Below are 20,703 nucleotides of genomic sequence, written 5' to 3' on the forward strand. Positions count from 1 at the left end.
AAAAAATGTTCAAAACTTAGTTTTTTTAAGTTATTAATACCACTTTCTTCTTCCATTACAAATAACATTTCAGCTACATTGTAATTTTTAAGAGCTTCAAGCATTATCCTGGAAATCCATGTTTTCTGAGTACCAAATATTCTCATTGCAAATTCACTTTTTTTTTTTATGGGGAGGGAGAATGGTTCTGAAGTGTAATTTTACCTGAACACATGGAATTGTGTAAAACCAACTGACCAGAGAAAATCTTTGTTCGGTAGTAATATTAACCAATGTTAATTGGTTACTAAATTGCAGGCCTTTTGACATACACTTTACTCATATATTATATTAATTCCTCACAAAAACCTAAAGACAGGAATATTTATAATGGTAGCTAACATTTACTGAGTGACTACTGAGTACAAGACACTGTTAAACATACTTCATTTGGACTATTTCCTCATTTAATCCACATGACAGCCCTATGAGATAAGAACGTTTATTATCTACATTTTACACATAATGTAATTGAAAATTTGGGAACTTCCCTAAGGTCACTAGTGCTAGTAAGAGAAGCCAGAATTCAAGCCCTATAGTCTGACTCCAAAGGCCAGGCTCTTGACCACAGCTTTTTACTGCTTCTGCAATTGGTATACTTGGAATAAACAATATTTTTGACACTACTGTTAGAATTCCATCAAATATTATTTAATGAATACCTCAAGAGGAACAATAGCCAGAAGAAAAGATATGATTAAAATTGATTCTATATGAGCCCGGGTCCCAATAAGCCATTATTTTCAGAAAATTTTTTTGAATTTTTTTAAAAGATTTTATTGATTTGAGAGAGAGAGAGAGAGGGAGGGCGAGGGAGCAGGAGCTGGGGGAAGGGCAGAGGGAGAAGCAGACTCCCGCTGAGCAGGGAGCCTGATGTGAGGTTTGTTCCTAGGCAGAGGCCTGGGATCATGACCAGGAGCCAAAGGCAGCTGCTTAACCAACTGAGCCACCCAGGCGCCCCTATTTTCGGAAAATTTAATGAGCTCTGACAGTGAGTTAAAAAATGCTAAAAAGAAACAATGCTATTCAAATAAACAACAGAAAATATTACTACAAAACAAACCAAAAACCAAATAAAGTCAAGTAAAAATCCAAGGAAATAAGATTAGGGTATATCATATCCTATGCCTGCCTAGGATTTAAAAAACGCAAATGAAATCCACTCCAAGGAAATTAAGTTTGTGGAACTTCTGCAATTTCACATAGACAGAGGTTTAATTTTGGGTGAAAATGTTTCTAGATTTATTGTGGAAAAAAAATCACTCTCTATAAGTATAAGTGACCATACTGCTAAATTTGAATAACTCAAGGTCTACACAGTTTATTAGTATACATATTTAATCACAATTTATATGGTTTAAAAAATTATATTCTGGTTATGTTAATTTCCAGGCTTAAGGAATTATTATATTGCTCCTTTTCATATCAAATTGTTTAAAAGAGGGAAAGTAGGGAAGGAGGAGGAAGAGGAAGAGACTTACTGTTGGGGTATAGAACAAGTAAAGCAAAGGCCACAAAGTGCAAAGAGCCCAGGTTGATTCCTGATGTAGAATGCTTTCCATTCTAACCCACTTCTTCCACAGAAGGAAGTTTCTGAATCCCATAATATGTGTTAGAAACCATTTAGCTTAAAGCATTCATTTTACCAATAGCAAAATTAGTTCAATATATAGTTACTAGTAACAGAGCCAGAAGAAGTGGGCATCCTGACCATGGGCATTCTCTTTGGGGATAACTATATTCTTTAAGCACATGGTCATTGTTGCACACATATTAAAGCCCGTTTAGAAAATGGGTTTAACTTACTTACAAGTACAGATTCAGCAGTTAAGTAACACTGTGGTGCAGGAAATAAATACTTCTCCTTTTAAAAAATAAATTTACTTAGAAATTTTGTCAATTAATACTACCTTTTTTCATCAGAACTGCAAATTAAAACCATGAACTATCACTACATCCCCACTAAAATTCAAAAAACTCACAATACCAAGTGTTGGCAAGGACATGGAGAAACTAGAACCACCAGCAGTTGGCAGAAATATAAATTGTACAAGTACTTTGGAAAATTGTCTGGCACTATCTACTAAAGTAAAAACATGTATCTTATAACCTAGCAATTCCAATTCCTGCGTAATGTTCCAACAGAAATGAGTGTTTGTGTCCAACAAAAGACAGATACAATATTCATAGATTTATTCATATTGGCCCCAAACTAAAACAACTTAAATGTCCATCAACAATAAAAAAAGAGTGATATGTTCATAAATGGAATACTATTCAGCAAAGAAAAAGAATGAACTATGCAACACCAAACGACGTGGATGAATCTCACAGAAATAAAGGTGAGCCAAAGAAGCCAGACATGAAAGAGGACATAATACAGGATTCCATTCATAAGAACAGAAAAACTGATTTATGGGACTAGAAGTCAACTAATGGTTACCTTGGCAGGGGGAAGACATTTCCTGGGAAGGGACAAAGGGAACCTTCTGGGATGCTGGAAATGTTCCTATCCTGAACTGGGTAATGTGTACATGGTTGTACACAAATGTAAGAATTTATCCAATTGTACACTTACGATTTTAAGGACTTTGCTGTATGTAAGGTATATCCCATCTCCACAGCACTCTTTTGCTCAACTTCCTGTGAGATTCATCTGTTCTGTGTTAACAGTAGTACATTCTTTCTCTTTACCACATAGTATTGTATGAATGTACCACAACTATCCTTTTTATTGTTGTTGGGCATCTAAAAGTTTTTATAAAAAGACTAATTTTTAGATACCAAATGAACATCTTCTCTGCTCACTACATTTCATTTACTAAAATATTATTTGCATATTAGCCATCTTATACTTTAAGTATCAACAAATTGCCAGGCAACACTTATTTGGTGCTGACCAAGTCTACAATGCTGAACTCTGTGACAGAATGATAAAACCAAAGACAGGTTTTCTCAGAAAGAGCACCTCAGAGTATAACAATGTTTGCTTAAGATGACCTTTTGTGAATCAGTAAAATATGGTATCTAATGGACTGGTCTTAAAAGTAATGAACTCATGTAATTATTTCATCGAACTATTGTGAAAAGGGAAAAAGAGTAAGAACCAATCTAAGTGGGATGGAGAAGGCTAATTCTCATAATCTGATGGACTCTGTAGATAATGATAAAATTAATTCCAAACTCTATTATTAGTCAACATTTATTGAATCTTTACCAATTGCTGGGCACTATGCTAAGCCCTTTATATGTATTCTTTCATTTATCCTCACAACAATCCTATGAGAGGTGGTACTATTATCTCTATTTCATAGATGAAGCAGCTTGAGATTTAGAAAGGCAAAAAGGAAACTACTGAGTGGAAACTCCTGGACTTAAGCCAAGGTCTCAATGACACGGAAATCTTAATTCTTTTTTCTTTTTTTTTTTTAGAGGGAGGGAGGAGGGAGAGGCAGAGGGAAAGGGAGAGAATCTCAAGCACACTCCCCATTGAGTGTGGAGCCCGATGTGGGGCTCAATCACAACGCTGAGATCATGACCTGAGCCGAAATCAAGAGTCGGATACTTAACTAAGCCACCCAGGCGCCCCTAAAACCTTAATTTTTAACCATTAAGCAAACTTCCCTCTGCAGAGTCATTCCCTTATAAATAAAAAGTTTATTTGTAATTTATTTACATTATGTAATTAATTTACATTATGTAATTAATTTATATATGTAGATGTTCATTCATTCATTCAACATATATCTACTGAGCATATGCCAAAACACTATTCACATTAGTAAACCAAATGGACCAAAAAAAAAATTCCTGCCTTTATGGTGTTTATATTCTAGTAGGACACTGACAATAAAAATGGACACAATAAATAAGTAAATCACACAGTTATGTTTGAAGGTGAACAGTGCCAAGGGGGAAAAGAGCAGATGAAGAATTGGAAGTGTATAGTTCTTTGTTTCTTTATTTTACCCCCCACCCTAGCAAAACTCAGCTCTGGATGCGTACAGTCTTATAGTTTTTGTAAGAGGTGGGTTCAGAGAAGCAGGGCAGTGGTACAGTAAGTGGGAGCATGTGGCTAATATAAAGCCTGGTAGGTCCTTTTTAAAAATTTTGCCTTTGAGTGAAGGGGAAACCACCCACCTTCTCCAACTAAATCTTGGCTAATTGTCATATGCTTCCCTGAATAGATCTTAAAAGGGCACTGTGTAGTTGTTTAAACATAGGAAGAGTGAAACTATGTACCCTCAATTCTACCTTTTTATCAATAGACTTTGGAGGAAGGAATCAACAAATATAACTTCTCCCAAAGCAATGCTATCTTTAATTTTCACTATTTGTGAATTGATATAAAATAATGACTATCAATCAATTTGGGGTCCCTAAGCTCTAAGAATATTAATCAAGATTTCCTCTAACAATGAGACAATCTCTGGGAACATGCAGGTTAAAAGGCCAGCTTCAGAGTAAAATAATATTCTCTATTCACAATGAGGTCAGATGGAGTTTACCCAGTAGCCCTGATGTCTTCTTTTCAATAGACAAACAATGAACTCAAGTAGGAAAATTGAAGGATGACTTCTTTTAGATGTAAGTTAATTACAATTTGTTCATAATGTAATGCAGTGTCTCAACTGTTTTCACTTTAAAATATAACTACTATATGATGTGTTTATGACAATGGAATGGAAAAGCCATCAGTATTAAGTTCTTATGACTATCTACATCTTTCACATTTTATGACTACTGCCTGAAGGTCACAGATTAGATATAAGGAAGAATTTCTGACAGTGTGGGTACTAAAAATGAGTTACTGACAAAGGTTATGAAAACAGCTTAAAGATCTTTCAGGAAAAGCATAAATGTTCACCCTCAGGGATAATTTGGTACTCTCCTACCTGCAAGCAGGAATATAAAGAAGAAAACTCTTTAGGCCTCATTTATCCTTGTTATTCTTTAAAATAAAAAGGCTTTCACTTCATCCTTTTTTTTTTTTTTTTGGCTCTAGAATCACATTTCTTTATAACCATCCCCCTCTTTTCTGTTAGATGTGAGATTCAAATTTGCTATGACATTTTAAATATGTATTCTGACTAACTGCTTTCATTATCATCAAAATAATGCTACCATATTGATTAAAAACTGAAACTGTTTTAAAGAGAAATTCTCCAAGCTCTGCCTAAATTAGGTGAAGAAATGATATCATTTAATCAGCTATATGCTTAGCTATGTTTTGTTAATCTGTTACCTAGATGAGGGGTTTATCTTTCATGCAAAATGCACTCAATATGTCTACTTATGTCTGCAACTCTCTTGGAAATGCATCAAAAAATAAGATGGGTTGATGGCTGGGTGAATGGATTAACATGTGATAAAGCAAATACAGCACAATGTTAACAACTATAGAACTTAAGAGGTGACTATATGGATGTTTACTGTAAAACTGTTTCAACTTTTCTAGGTGTTTGAAATTTTTATAATAAATGATTGGGAAAAATGCAATCATATTTGAAACTGTTTTAAATGGGATGGGAGAAATGTCCAAATCACAAAGAATAATTCCACAAAAAAAGACTATGCAAGACGTTGATTATATTTACTGAGTTGCGGGAGAAAAAGATTTCCACAACACCTTTATCTATCTCCAGAAAAGTCCCCCAAATTTACACTTCTATTGAGAAATGAAGGCAGGTAGAAAGATTTAAGAACTCTATAGGGAAAGTAGTTCCTTTGACTGAATTCTGAAGAGTAAAAACTGAAATTGCTTCTGTGTCTAAAAAGAATGTTACCTTACCTACCCAGAATAACTTCATTTTCAATACAGACTTCCTGAAAGAAGATAAATTACACCTTCTTTTCAATTAATTACTCCTTTGGCACTGTCCTTTCACTGTAAATCTACCTGGAATTACTCAAAACAAATCTGACAAAAACACATAAAAAATGACCAGTATGTTGGAAAATTTACCTACTCAACAGGGTGTATATGAGGTATATGTGAACTGTGTCATAAATCTTTTAACATAAATAACTTTCTGAAGTGCCATGAACAAGGCATGTTTTTGTTTGACATTCCATCAATGACTTTTGGTAGTCATCTAAAACACACCACACCCTGCATTTCATAAAGATAGAAAAATACATCATAACTCAAAGAAATTGCTGAGCTACCAGTGTATACATAATGATTTATTTAACAAACATTTACTGAATACTATGTGCCAGACACTGTGCTAAACCTTAGGGATGAGAATATAAGATATAGGACCTAACTGTATGAAACTGATGGTTTGGTAAGGAAGATACATAAACAGACAATTACAAAACACTTAAGTTGACTGATAAGTATATGCACAGAGTAGTACTATAATTAAAAGGAGATACCTAACCTAGCATATGGATCTCTGGAAAGGCTTCCTAAACTTAGTCTTTTTTTTTTTTTTAAGATTTTATTTATTTGAGAGAGAGCACGCCTGCACGCATGAGCAGGGTGGGGGCAGGGGTAGGGGCAGAGGGAGAGGGAAAGGGAGAAGCAGCCTCCCGACTAAGCGCAGAGCCCAACATGGGGCTCAATCTCAGGACCCCAAGATCATGATCTGAGCCAAAATCAGATGCTTAACTGACTGAGCCACCCAGGCGCCCCCTAAACTTAAGTCTTAAAGAATGAGTAACAGTGATCTAGATAGGAGATAGTGGGAGAGAGTATTCTATGCTGAGATGGCAGCCTGACTAAAGTCATAGAGACACAAAGGAGAATGTTGTGGGCACAGAAGAGTACTGCTAAAGAAGCTCATGGTATGGAGTGGAGAGACATGAGGCTAGAGAGAGGTAGGCAGTGGTCACTCCAGGGATGATCCTGTGGGATATGTTAAAGAGCCTGGACTTTCCCTTGGCCTCAAAAGGATTTTTAGAAGGGAATGACATCAAAGAAATGGAACAAATAATCCTAAAATTTGTATGGAACCAGAAAAGACCCCTAATAGCCAGAGGAATATTGAAAAAGAAAAACAAAGCTGGTGGCATCACAATTCCGGACTTCAAGCTCTATTACAAAGCTGTCATCATCAAGACAGTATGGTACTGGCACAAAAACAGACACATCGATCAATGGAACAGAATAGAGAGCCCAGAAATGGACCTTCAACTCTATGGTCAACTAATCTTTGACAAAGCAGGAAAAAATGTCCAATGGAAAAAAGACAGCCTTGGGATGCCTGGGTGGCTCAGTCGGTTAAGCGTCTGCCTTCGGCTCAGGTCATGATCCCAGGGTCCTGGGATCGAGTCCCGCATCGGGCTCCCTGCTCTGCGGGGAGCCTGCTTCTCCCTCTGCCTCTGCCTCTCTCTCTCTCATGAATAAATAAATAAAATCTTTAAAAAAAAAAAAGAAAAAAGACAGCCTTTTCAACAAATGGTGTTGGGAAAATTGGACAGCCACATGCAGAAGAATGAAACTGGACCATTTCCTTACACCACACACAAAAATAGACTCAAAATGGTTGAAAGAACTAAATGTGAGACAGGAGTCCATCAAAATCCTAAAGAGAACACAGGCAGCAACCTCTTTGACCTCAGCCACAGCAACTTCTTCCTAGAAACATTGCCAAAGGCAAGGGAAGCAAGGGCAAAAATGAACTATTGGGACTTCATCGAGATAAAAAGCTTTTGCACAGCAAAAGAAACAGTCAACAAAACCAAAAGACAACAGACAGAACAGGAGAAGATATTTGCAAATGACATATCAGATAAAGGGCTAGTATCCAAAATCTACAAAGAACTTATCAAACTCAACACCCAAAAACAAATGATCCAATCAAGAAATGGGCAGAAGACATGAACCAACATTTTTCCAAAGAAGACATCCAAATGGCCAACAGACACATGAAAAAGTGCTCAACATCGCTCGGCATCAGGGAAGTCCAAATCAAAACCTCAATGAGACACCACCTCACACCAGTCAGAATGGCTAAAATTAACAAGTCAGGAAAGACAGATGTTGGCGGGGATGCAGAGAAAGGGGAACCCTCCTACACTGTTGGTGGGAATGCAAGCTGGTGCAGCCACTCTGGAAAACAGTATGGAGGTTCCTCAAAAAGTTGAGAATAGAGTTACCATACAACCCAGCAATTGCACTACTGGGTATTTACCCCAAAGATACAAACGTAGGGATCTGAAGGGGTACGTGCACCCCGATGTTTATAGCAGCAATGTCCACAATAGCCAAACTATGGAAAGAGCCAAGATGTCCATTGACAGATGAATGGATAAAGAAGATGTGGTATATATATACAATGGAATATTATGCAGCCATCAAAAGGAATGAAATCTTGCCATTTGCAACGACATAGATGGGACCGGAGGGTGTTATGCTGAGCGAAGTAAGTCAATCAGAGAAAGACATGTATCATATGATCTCACTGATATGACGAATTCTTAATCTCAGGAAACAAACTGAGGGTTGCTGGAGTGGTGGGGGGTGGGAGGGATGGGGTGGCTGGGTGATAGACATTGGGGAGTGTATGTGCTATGGTGAGTGCTGTGAATTGTGTAAGACTGTTGAATCACAGACCTGTACCTCTGAAACAAATAATACATTATATGTTAAAAAAAAAAGAAGAAGAATATAGCAGGAAGGGAAAAATGAAGGGGGAGAAATCAGAGGGGGAGACGAACCATGAGAGACTATGGACTCTGAGAAACAAACTGAGGGTTCTAGAGGGGAGGGGGTGGGGGGATGGGTTAGCCTGGTGATAGGTATCAAAGAGGGCACTACTGAATGGAGCACTGGGTGTTATATGCAAACAATGACTCATGTAACACTACATCAAAAACTGATGATGTAATGTATGGTGATTAACATAACATAATAAAATAAAAGGAATTGACATTTTCAGACTGCATCTTAGCGAGGTCTCTCCAGCCCCTGAAAGAAGTATAAATGTGAGGGAGACATGGTGACCAGCTGTGGGAGTGACATGAGGACCTAAAGAAAGACTGTGATAGTAGGTATGGTTTCTATTAAGAAAGGCAGATACATCAGATTGGATGCCGGGTAACTTCCAAGTGTCTGGCTAAAGATGATAATGCCTTCCATCCAAAGTAGGTAATATAGAAGGAAAAGCCAAGTTGAAAGGGAAGATGATGGATTCAGCTTTTGATGTGAATGTGATATGCCTCTGGGTTATCTAGGTAATTTCCAGTAGGAAGTTAAATATAGAAGGCTGAAGGGGAGGTCTGAAATGGGAGGCTAAAATTTGAGTCAGCAAAATACTAGAGATAGCCAAAATTATGAGTGAATATTCCCGGTATTATTTTGTTATTGCTTTCAACTTCAGCCATTCTAATAGGTAAGTACTAGTATCTCATTGTGGTTTTAATCTTTATTTCCCTAATGTCTAATGATGTTTAGCATCTTTTCAAAGCTTCTTTGATATTAGTGTATCTTCTTTGGGGATTTATTTATCTTATTCTCTGTGAGATTCTTATTCAAATTCTTTGCCTATTTAAAAAATTGTTTTCTTATTTTTGCCTTTTGAGAGTTATTTATGTATTCTTGATACAAGTCCTTTATCAAATATATGCTTTGCAAATATTTTCTCCCCGTGTGTGGCTTCAACAATGTCTTTTGAAGAGCATATGTTTTATCTCGTTGAACTTCAATTTCTCAATTTTTTCTTTCCTACATCATGCTTTTGATGTTGCACCTGAGAAATCTTTACCTAAGTAAAATCACATGTATTTTCTGTCTAGGAAATTTTATAGTTTTTTGTTTTCCATTTACATCTATGATCCATTTTGAGTTAATTTTGTTTATGGTATGAAGAATGGATGGATGTAATGAAACTAGATAGAATCAGTCATGAAGAGTGTATTGAATGAGAAGTGCAAAGGGTAGATGGAACCTAAGAAAAAACAAAATTATGGCTTAAGAAACAGGTGTTGGGCAAAAAAGACTCAAGGCATTGTCTTAAAAGCAGCAGGAAAATTCTGAATAATCAACACTGCCTACTAAGATAAACAATGGAAATTGTCTTTTTAATTTGGATGAGGTCACTAGTGACCTTACCAAGAGCATTTACAGTCAAAACAAACCATTCCGATATCAGAACTATATCTAACCAACCACTTTATAGGAATTCCCCCTGTGGAAGCAATTGAAGTTTGAAATTCCTGAGCACTCTTAAAGGTCACTTTTCTAGGCACAGGATCATTGAGGGGGGGAGGGGGGAAAGGGCTGTCTGGGCTTCCCGACATTGAGGATGACTGAGGCATATCCCAGTCACACCCCTTGGGGCACTCCCAAATGACGTCTTGGGGTTGGGACCCAAGCAGCATCGCCCCGCTGGGAAATCAGAATCATCATGATGGCCAGATTTGCTAAACGGACACCTCACCAGGGAGGCAGCTGGTTAAACTACAGCAGAATGCAAAAGCGAGGTTGGAAATACCTGCACTCGGGCAATCCCGGGCAAATTAGAAAAGTCCCTCCCACCCTCCACCCGTTCGTGTGACTGGAGTAAAGGCGCAAGGCGTCAGGCTGCGCGGCCCAACCTCGGGTCCAGCTCCTCCCGGGCGAAGAGTTCCTGCACTTACCCTGTCCTAGGATGGGGACATGTAAAGCCACGGGCTAAGGGGATCGCGGGTACTCCTCGTCCTTTCCCAGAAGGCATGTTGGGGGGCTGTGGATGGACTCCCCTAGCCAATTGACCTTTCCCCACCCCGCCCCAGCAGCCGGCGGGTCACTTCTGGTCCAGTTCTCCCTAACCCCACCCTCAGTGCTCGCCCGCCCCTCCAGCTAGTCGTAAAGTGCAGTAAAGGCACCAGCGTTTTGCGGCACCGTAGGTGAGGGCGGTGGCGTGCGTATTCGCTCCGCGGGAATCCGCCCTTTCGGTAGCTGCTTTTTCGGAAAGGCTTCAGTTAGCAACTTGGGGACCCAACTACAGTGTTCAGAGGGTAATTGACTGCTCTTAGTTTGGTGTAACGAGAAAAAGCGGGGTAGGGTTGTTTAAGAACACTCAGTCCAATCCTTATTTAAGAGGCGTGAAGTAAGGTTCTCAGGCCTCGTTTGTGACTTGCCGTCCCTGCTTGTGCTATCTTGGTTTTCATTTTCATGTTCATCGCTAGATTTTACGTATCTTCGGTGTAGCTGACACTTGTTTTTCTTGTTCACTTCGTCCTGCAGTCTCCCTCCCCCTGGACTTTGAAATGCTTTACCTGATCGGCTTGGGCCTGGGCGATGCCAAGGACATCACAGTCAAGGGCCTGGAAGTTGTAAGACGCTGCAGTCGAGTGTATCTAGAAGCCTATACCTCAATCCTGACTGTAGGGAAGGAAGTCCTGGTAGGTGCTTAAGGTTCTTCAGTCCCTGGGAAGAAAACTGTCTAACAGCTGATTTTCATTATACTAAGCTGAACCCAGTTTTCAGGTCTGCTTGTTTAAATCCTTTAAAACACACCCCCTGCTCATTTTGGATCACCAGAATGGGAATAATACAACAATCAAGTGACTTGGAAAATGAAAGGGTGCTTTGTCTTACTTTACAAGTCTAATTCTGTGGTTTTCTCCAGTAAATAGAAAAGTTATTTTACACTCCTGGGGATAGTTATCAAAATCCCTTATTTCATGAGATACTCAAATTTTTTCTGAGTTGAGTGCTAATGAGGTACTGACATAGCCTTAATGAGTTGGTTATATATTCAGAAACCAAGCTGAAAGCTTCTTCCTTTGAAGTATTTCCATAGGGAATGGTAATTGCCTTTCTGTCAGTATCCTATCCAGAGAGGTCTTAACTTTAAAAAGATTGCGAGTAAGGCTAATAATACACATACTCTTGTGTATATTGAGTGAGCCTGGAACTTAATAACCTTAGGATTTGTTAATGTATCATACATTTAGCTTGCTCTTGTTAAGGGCTCTACATTTTGGAGGAGGGGTTAAGTAGTTCAGGTTCTTTGTCAAACTCCAACTAGAATGTAAATTAAGATGTAGAGAGTGATGGACATGTTACAGGAGAAGGGAGAGGATTTTAGAATTGTCTGGTCTACCAAGACTTCTGAACAAAAAGGTGACTTAGAGAATTTGAGGTCTTCCGTTCTCTCATATTCACAGCCCAGAGAATTCTGGTCTCAGAGTTACTTTAAAATCTTAAGGAATTAAAGACTGCTACTTGAATTGGCCATGCACTAGTGTGGAAGTTGTGGCTAATGGCCAGCTTGGATTTGTTGACTCTGATTTGTTGGGTTGGAACCAAAGTATTTCAGCTCAAGATAATAAATATTCCTCCTCAAGGAAAACTAGAATGAATTTAAATTCGTCTAAGAGAGTAGAGACAAATAACAAATCAGCGTTTTTATAGGATAAGATGTCAGGGCATGGCATAGAGGAAAGTTGGACCTGTCTACGCCTTCTCTGTTACATGTTACCATGTCACCTTGGACAAGTCCTTTAACTTTAGTTTTATACTTTGTGAAATGGGGATAATAATGCCTACCTCATAGGTTCTTAATGTAGTGCCTGTAGGAAAAATGTTGAGAAATGGTAGTTGTTAATGGACACATTCCCAGATTTCTTTAAACCTCAGTAGCTTCATTTGTGAAAAAGATAGTAACCAATTGGAGGGTTATGTAGGATTTTATTAAGATGATGTATTGGTTGCTATAATTTTTACAAGTATTTTTTTTTCAAAAACGTATTGTTGGGGCTGGGCCCAGCCTCACCTACAGGTAAATTTTGTGTACTTTGTTAAGGTGCTGGAATATCTGTTCCTCCACAATAGTAAGTGCTAATATTTATAGAATACTTACTATGCACTGTGCTGAGTGTTTTACATGTAGAACAGGACTATTACTCTATAGTTACTATTCACATTTTACAGGCACAGAGAAACTTGCCCAAGGTCATACAGATAGTAAGTGATATGAGCCAAGACAGAGTTGAGAAGCACCAGTCTTAACATTTATAGCATGCAGTGTCTGTCTTAATACTCAGGGATAGATAATAGCTTTACAAAATAATGATGTCAGAGAATGTTCACAGAGAAGGTAGGATTCAAACAAAATGCTTTGTGTATCACAGGTTCCATTGGTCTGCTCTTCATGACCTCCTCCAGGTCCTTAGTTCATGTTTTTCCCTGAGCAAATTGGTGTGCAACATCAGCCACCTTTAATGACTCTTTTCTGGAATAAAGTAAGGTATAAATAAATAAATTCATGCCTTATATTGCCTAGTAAGATCTCAGAGCCACTTTCTCTTCAGTGACTTCCTTTCTATTTCCTTTCATTTCTATCTTTTCTTTTTTTATAAACAAATTGATTTTTAAAAATTGTTGACATGTGCTCACACCTATATATACAATCTGGTCTCAATAACTAGATAATTGTATAGCGAGAAAAAAGATTGGAAAAATCTATTTTCCTCAGTGAATATGTGCTTGCTTTTATCAATAATCACACAAAATAATATTTTATAAATGGCACACATGGATGTTGCTAAAGAAATCTGGAATTTGGGGCACCTGGGTGGCTCAGTCGGTTAAGCATCAGACTCTTTGTTTTAGCTCAGGTCGTGATCTCATAGGTCCTGAGATGGAGCCCCAGTCATTCTTCACGCTCCATGGGGAGTCTGCTTGAAGATTCTCTCCCTCTGCCCCCCCACCCACCCATGCTATCTCTCTCTCTAATAAATCTTTTTTATTTTATTTTTTTTAAGATTTTATTTATTTGAGAGAGAGAGAGAGCACAGCCAGGGGAGGGGCAGAGAGGAGGAGGAGCAGACTCCCCGCTGAGCAGGGAGCCTGATGATGTGGGACTCAAATCTCAGGACCCTGGGATCATGACCCAAGCCCAAGGCAGACGCTTAACTGACAGAGCCACCCAGGCACCCTCAAATAAATAAATCTTCAAAAAAAAATTATGGAATTTATTTGTGCTTACATTGAAAACTAGTATTATTTATATGTGCTGTATTATTCAAAAGTTAATTAAAATAGAGACAGTGAAACCAGCAAAGAGTTTTAGTATTACACTTTGAATTTTTTTTTAGACACTTTCTGTGAATAAATTATGATTTTATGTGCCGTTTTGGTGTAATACACCTGTACTGCCTTATACAAAGAGGTATAAGCTATGATCTTTGTTCTCAAGTGGTTCATGATTCATCTGTGTTATACTCAGGAAAACTTAATAATGGAAGATTTAAATAACAATTCATGGCAACAGTGGCAGGAAGAAACTATAAAATTATATTGCTGGGAAGAACTTAGATCTTACTTAAGCCAATGTTTTCATGAATTAAATAGTAGAAGCTGTCTCAAATATTAAATAATTACTAGTTATTAATTCCAGTTGAAATACATATAAGAAGATCACTTCAGGTTGTGGTGGCCAGAGAATACTATGGAATAGATGGAATTTGAGCTATCTCTTAAAATAATGCATCCCAATCTTTTTGTTTTGTTTCTTTTGTTTTCATGGTCTAAATAGAAAATGGTAATATTTATACAGCTCTGGAGGGTGAATAGAGGAAGCTGTTTTGGCCAAAGGGGGCTAACTTTGGGGCTCTAGTTATCCTGTAGAAAGCAGAGGAGATCACTAAGCTCTGCCTGTCTGTGCCTCATTTGTTTTTTTTCGGTCTTCTTGGTTTTTTAAGTACGCTCCATGCCCAACGTGGGGCTTGAACTCACAAGCCCTGCAACCCTGAGATCAAGAGTCGCATGCTCTACCATTTGAGCCAGCCAGGCACCCCTGTGCATCATCTGTAGTACATGTAAAGTTTTGCAGTCAACCAATCACTTGTTGGTTGTGACTTTGGGCAATCACTTAACTTTGTGTTCTTTTTCTTATCTCTTAAACAGGGATAAAAATAGGGAGTATCTCATAGATTGTGATGAAGATCAAATGAATTCATATGCATAAGTTCTTAGAACTACACCTGACCCCAGAGTGATCTAATGTAATGTATTATATATATATATATATATATATTTTTTTTTTTTTTTTTTTTTAAAGATTGTATTTATTTGACAGAGCACAAGCAGAGGGAGAGAGAGGGAGAGAGAGGGAGAAGCGGGCTCCCTGCTGAGCAAGGAGCCCAATGTGGGACTCGATCCCAGGACCCTGGGATCATGACCCGGGCCGAAGGCAGCCACTTAACCAACACCCAGGCATCCCTAATGTAAATGTATTATAAATATTGTTATTATAGATAAGACTTGGTAAAGGGAAGAGAAAGAGATAGTTACTATAGATAAGATTTGGGTAAAGGGAAGAGAAAGAGTATTCCTTACTGAAGAAAAAAATAATTGTGAGCAAAACCATGGAGGAGATAAGCACAATAATTTGCTATACTTGTTCTTGGGCATCATGAAAATAACTTTCATTTCCTCCCAGTGTATCCAGTTTCCCTCTCTTTTCTTCCTAATCTGCTTCATCTGGATACCAGCTCACTCTACTTGTCTTCCTATCCAGCTGCAGCTCGCTAGTGGAGGGACAGACTTCCCACTGAGAATGATGAGGCAATCATCTGTGACCTTTATTAACTTACCATTTGTCTTTCCCTTAAATCTGAATCTGTCTTCCCCCAAGTCTTAGAAAATGACTTGTTAGATGAGGTTCTCAGCCTGTTGAAGACAACTCTACTAGGTGTGTTTTCTCCAAACCTCTTCCTCTCCCTTCCTCTGAAACCTTATTCCCATCGTTTATTCTTTCTTCGTTTTGTTTGATGTATATTAACTTCCTTCTCCCCTCAACCTGAAACCGTATTCAGATTTTGTCCATTCTGAAATCTCTCCCCTTTTAAACCTCTTTTCTCCATAGTTATTATTGTTTCTGTCTCTTCTTTATCCAAAGCTTTTTGAAAAAGCAGTGTACATTTATTATCCCCACTTCACTCATAGCTCAGACTCCTGCAAGCTGACTTCCGTTCCTCTGAAATATTTGTTTGTTGAACAGTTATTTAGTAGCTGAGAATGCCACAGGATAGTTTTCAATTCTTACTTGTTTTACTTCTTCTGACATAGTTGACCTTGAAACTGGCTTTCATGACATTACTTTCTCTTGGTTTTACTTGTATTTTTCCATTTTTTTCAGTCCCTTTCGTAAGCCCTTATTTCTCTGTTCCTTCTTTCAGTGTTAGTGTGTTTGGGGTTTTCTTTAGGTTTTGTTTTCTTGTTTATGTATCCTACTTCTAGGCTCTACTTTTTATTTTTTTTTTTACTAGGTAATACATTAAATGGTATAAAATTCAAAAGATACTAAATGGTATATACATTGAAAGATTTCTATCGTGGTTCCCCTTCCTGGAGGCAGTTATTGCTAATTTCTTATGTATCCTTCCAGAAATACTCAAAAGTAATTTTAATTTTGATTTTTTTACCCTGTCCCCCTTACAAAACCTGCCAGCCTAAAGCAGGAATGAATTTTGAGTTTTGCCTTCATTTTCATGAATGGAGAAGATTAGGGCTGATACTGTACAAAAACTGGCTAATCAGCCATTGAATAATAAATAATATAAATGTAAAATTATTTGTTAAATAACACTGCCTTTTTTTAACCCCTCTTCCCTGACTCTTACTAGGTTCCATGCTCTTGTAGCACTTAATGATATGGTAGATAATTCCCCACTAAACATTATAAGCCACAGGACAGGGGCCACATATGTCTCATTCACCATTGTTTCCCAACATCAAGCATAGAATTTGGTGTGGAGGTTGTGCACAAGAAGTATTCTTCAAGTGAGTGAATGAATAAATAACCAAGTGGGTAAATTAAAAAGAATGTAATACCAGTTTCTTACTGCTTTTGCTCTTTCTTCCCCTTTTTAAGCGCCCCCCCCCCCCCCAAGAGCATCAGCCGTTTAGTTATACTGGACTGTTTGGCTATGTGTGCACAGGTCTGCATATGTGGATAAGTTTGTTTGTTTGTTTGTTTTTAATAAATTTGTGTTTCAGGACCGCCTGGGTGGCTCATTCGTTAAGCGTCTGCCTTCGGCTCAGGTCATGATCCCAGGGTTCTGGGATCGAGCCCCACATCCGGCTCCCTGCTCGGCAGGAAGCCTGCTTCTCCCTCTCCCACTCCCCCTGCTTGTGTTCCCTCTCTCACTGTGTCTCTCTCTGCCAAATAAATAAAATATTTAAAAAATAAATAAATAAATAAATAAATAAATGTGTGTTTCAATTAAATAATGAAATGTTTCTTAGGATAAGTGATAAATATAGAGTGATACATGATAGGTCTTGAGGAGAGTGGGGTTTTCTTTTGTTAAATCATTTATAAAATATTGGATAGGATTTAGGATTACTGCTAGCATTAAGCTAGTAACATGTGACTTTTTGATCTTAAGAAATGTTAGTTCAGGAAAAAATATCATTTTCTTCAGTTTTCTATAATCATACGTTTGTCCTCTTAGATATATGTGAATATACATGTTCTACCACTAATAAATTTTCTGGACTCATGAAATTAAAGTAAGTTATATACAAATTAATGATTAAGAAAAAAATTACGGTAAAGGTGAAAATAAAAACCCATTTTTCATCTGTAAAAACATTGTCATTGGGAACTTCTGGAGCATTATCTCTGAGAAGATACGCAGAAAAAGGGAAGAGATCTTTTTTCACATTTCAGGGACAGATTCTAGTTAAGTATTAGGCAATAATTATCAGAGTTGGAACTATGGCCTTTATCTTCAAGTGCTTAATCATTTGTTTATTTACTCTTTTGCTTGACAGACAAATTATTGAGTACAGCAGTCCTTGTAATGTTTGACATCTGATATAATCCTTAAAACTCAAACTTCTCAGCATGTAAGAAATAGTGTTTGTCTATGCATTCACTTTTAGTATATTTGAATTACATATTACTCCACAGGAAATCAGTTAATAAGATTCATGACCTTTCATAATAGTTTGTAACCACCACCACATGACCATTAGCACACTAGTTCACTCTCTCTACTTACGTGCTGCCACCCCAGTTAAGGTCAACCTCCTGGGTTTATTTGCTAGAGGTGAACTTCAGGGGATTGGTTCACAAAGCACTTTATATGGAGACTTCCTATATGATTAGAATTTTTTTCTTTCCTCTGCTACTCTGCCTTTTTAGCAGGAACTAGGAAATACAGGTTTAAATTAATCTTTCCTGCAATTATATAGGAATGTTTGCTGGCTCTATAGATAACTAAATCTTAATTTTCTATTGTTTCTCATTGAAATTACCTTTTATTTTAGCCAGGGTCCCGTAGGTTTTCCTGTGGAAAATTTAATAAAACCCAAATTACCATGTATGTTTATAATTATTATTTAACTAACATATTCTGTATTACTGTGTTTCTGAAATAAAACTCATGCATACGTGTTCTCTGTTCATTCTACGGTGTTCTGCCTGATCTATTAGACTCAAATTTAAAATGCAGAAAGCCTCAGATGTTAGGAGGTCTACCTTCTCTTGGGATATTAAGATAGCCCCAAAGACAGAGTTTAATTGCAACATGATGTAGAGTGCTGGCTCACTGAGGAGTCCTGTTCAATGATCTGTGTTTGGATGGTTGCCAAGATTTGCACCAGCCCAGACAAAAATTGTTGTGTGTGTGTGTGTGTATGTGTGTACATGTGTTGAAATGGTCACCTGCTGTTTCATTTTGATATTGGACTTAAATCTATAGGAAGAGTTTTATGGAAGAAAATTGATTCTTGCTGATAGAGAAGAAGTGGAACAAGAAGCTGATAATATTTTAAAGGATGCCGATATCAGTGATGTTGCATTCCTTGTGGTTGGTGATCCATTTGGGTAAGTCAAAGCAGGTATATTGAGTTTTAATTTATTTGCTTTTTAAAAAAAAAAATCAGTAAGAATTATTCTGTTATATTTAAAACCTTTTACTTGCCAGGTCCTAATAAAGGACTGTGTTACCTAGGTTCTAAAATTTCATTAACTTTCATTATCTTTGAGATTAATGAAGAAAATCTGTTTGATAAGGATGTCGTCATATGTATCACTTACACTGGTTATTAATTGTCAGTTCTAAAGTTTGTATCATTGCTCCTGCTATTCTTTTAGAAGGTAACTTAGGGCATCAAATGACTTAACTAGTATGTCATTATTAATAAGTGTATTACATTATCAAGAGTCATACCTACCATTTATTTTGCAGGCAGATCGCAAGCATCTTCTACTTCCTTTGTCCTAGGCTTTTTTTTCCCTTTTTTAATCACCTCATATTTAGCAATATTGTCACTTTACTTGCCTTGAATTTAAAATCTGTCCAGCTTCAAATTTCAATTTCTTATATCCATGGGGAGCTCTGTTCCCCCCCATTACTAAAAAGATGGGTTTCTACTTGTCTAGTTAAGCATCATCAATCTCTAATGTCAAGCCAAACAGAGGAGTTCTTTGTTTCCAGCTGGTGACCCAAGATTTATGTCACAGATTTAAGGAACATAAGGACAATTAAATCACTATGAAATCACCACCAAGGATTTTTTTTTCAAAAGAATGGAGTTACATGTGCATGTGTCTGTCAAAAAAAAAAAAAAAGAAAGTAATTTACATCAATGTGGTGTGCCAAAGATTGTGTTTCATTATACTTGGTTGCAAATGACATTGTGCAATCACATATTTTAAAATATCCAAATTGCTTTAGCCTCTGACATTGTTTTCTGTAAAAGTAAGTCTTCCTCCAAATTAGCAGTACCTATTTTCCTTTTTTTTTTTTTTTAAGATTTTATTTATTTATTTGACAGAGGAGAGAGAGAGCACAAGCAGAGGGAGAGGGAGAAGCAGGCTCCCCACTGAGCAGAAAGCCCAATGTGGGGCTCCATCCCAGAACCCTGGGATCATGACCTGAGCCGAAGTCAGATGCTTAACCAACTGAGCCACCCAGGCGCCCCTCCTTTTTTTTTTTTTTAAGCCACAAAATAGTAAAGTAAAGGTAATGAAAAATCCTATATATAAAATGTCTTGGAACTCTTGTAGGATTTTCTCATTGCACTGGATTCTGGCCAAAGTCCCATATTTTTTATAGTGACATCTTCTGAACTCTCCAAACTTCCTTACTTGATGGTATCACAATTCTTAGAGTTACTTGAAAGAGTAATCTCAGAGTCACTTTTGACTTTCATGGCATCCAGTCACTGACAAAGTCCAATAAACCAGTGCTACTCAGTGTGGGGTTTACAGACTGGTGCCAGCCCACAAACTTATTTGTCCATGATGAGAACTACAGAAATTGAGAGTAAGCATTTAGAAATTTTATAGCAGTTTTTAAAAGTAATTTTGTGTCTGCTGTATCTCATAATAAAAATTTGGAGCTTATATTTTCTATTACTTTATATTTTATTTTTCTAATCACTAATTTTGATTGCATTTTACAAAACTATTGTTCCATGACAATTTAGAACTTAAGAAGGTATTAGCTTTTCACTAGTTTGAGAAGCACTGCTTTCGACTTTTTTTTTTTACTTATAGTTATTGGTTTATTATATAATAAAGGATATAATAAAGGATACAGAGGAACAACCAGATGAAGAGGTACATGAAGAGAGATCCAGAAGAGTCCCAAGCATGGGAGCTTCTGTCCTGGAGTTGAAGTAGGCCACTCTCTCAGCACATAGATGTGTTCACCAACCCAGATGCTCTCTAAATGCTGTAGTTCAAGGACTTTTATGGAGGCTTCATC

The 20,703-nt window shown here is 37.4% G+C and overlaps 1 protein-coding gene across 3 annotated transcripts in view; it reads left to right on the plus strand.

Moving 5' to 3' along the window:
- The first annotated feature begins 9,603 nt into the window (after positions 1 to 9,603).
- DPH5 (diphthamide biosynthesis 5) overlaps positions 9,604 to 20,703 on the plus strand; it is a 38,718-nt gene continuing 27,618 nt past the window's right edge. For 2 of the 3 annotated variants that reach the window (XM_032422552.1, XM_032422573.1), the window contains exons 1-3: positions 9,604 to 10,470; positions 11,216 to 11,373; positions 18,691 to 18,815. In XM_032422552.1, the coding sequence (XP_032278443.1) occupies positions 10,395 to 10,470; positions 11,216 to 11,373; positions 18,691 to 18,815 (359 nt within the window). In that variant the 5' untranslated portion in view covers positions 9,604 to 10,394. Of the gene's footprint in view, positions 10,471 to 10,864; positions 10,987 to 11,215; positions 11,374 to 18,690; positions 18,816 to 20,703 lie in introns of those variants that run through there. The other variant, XM_032422564.1, reaches the window with a different exon arrangement.

The sequence above is a fragment of the Phoca vitulina genome, unplaced genomic scaffold, assembly GCF_004348235.1.
Source record: "Phoca vitulina isolate PV1807 unplaced genomic scaffold, GSC_HSeal_1.0 scaffold2, whole genome shotgun sequence".
Taxonomy (NCBI): Eukaryota; Metazoa; Chordata; class Mammalia; order Carnivora; family Phocidae; genus Phoca; species Phoca vitulina.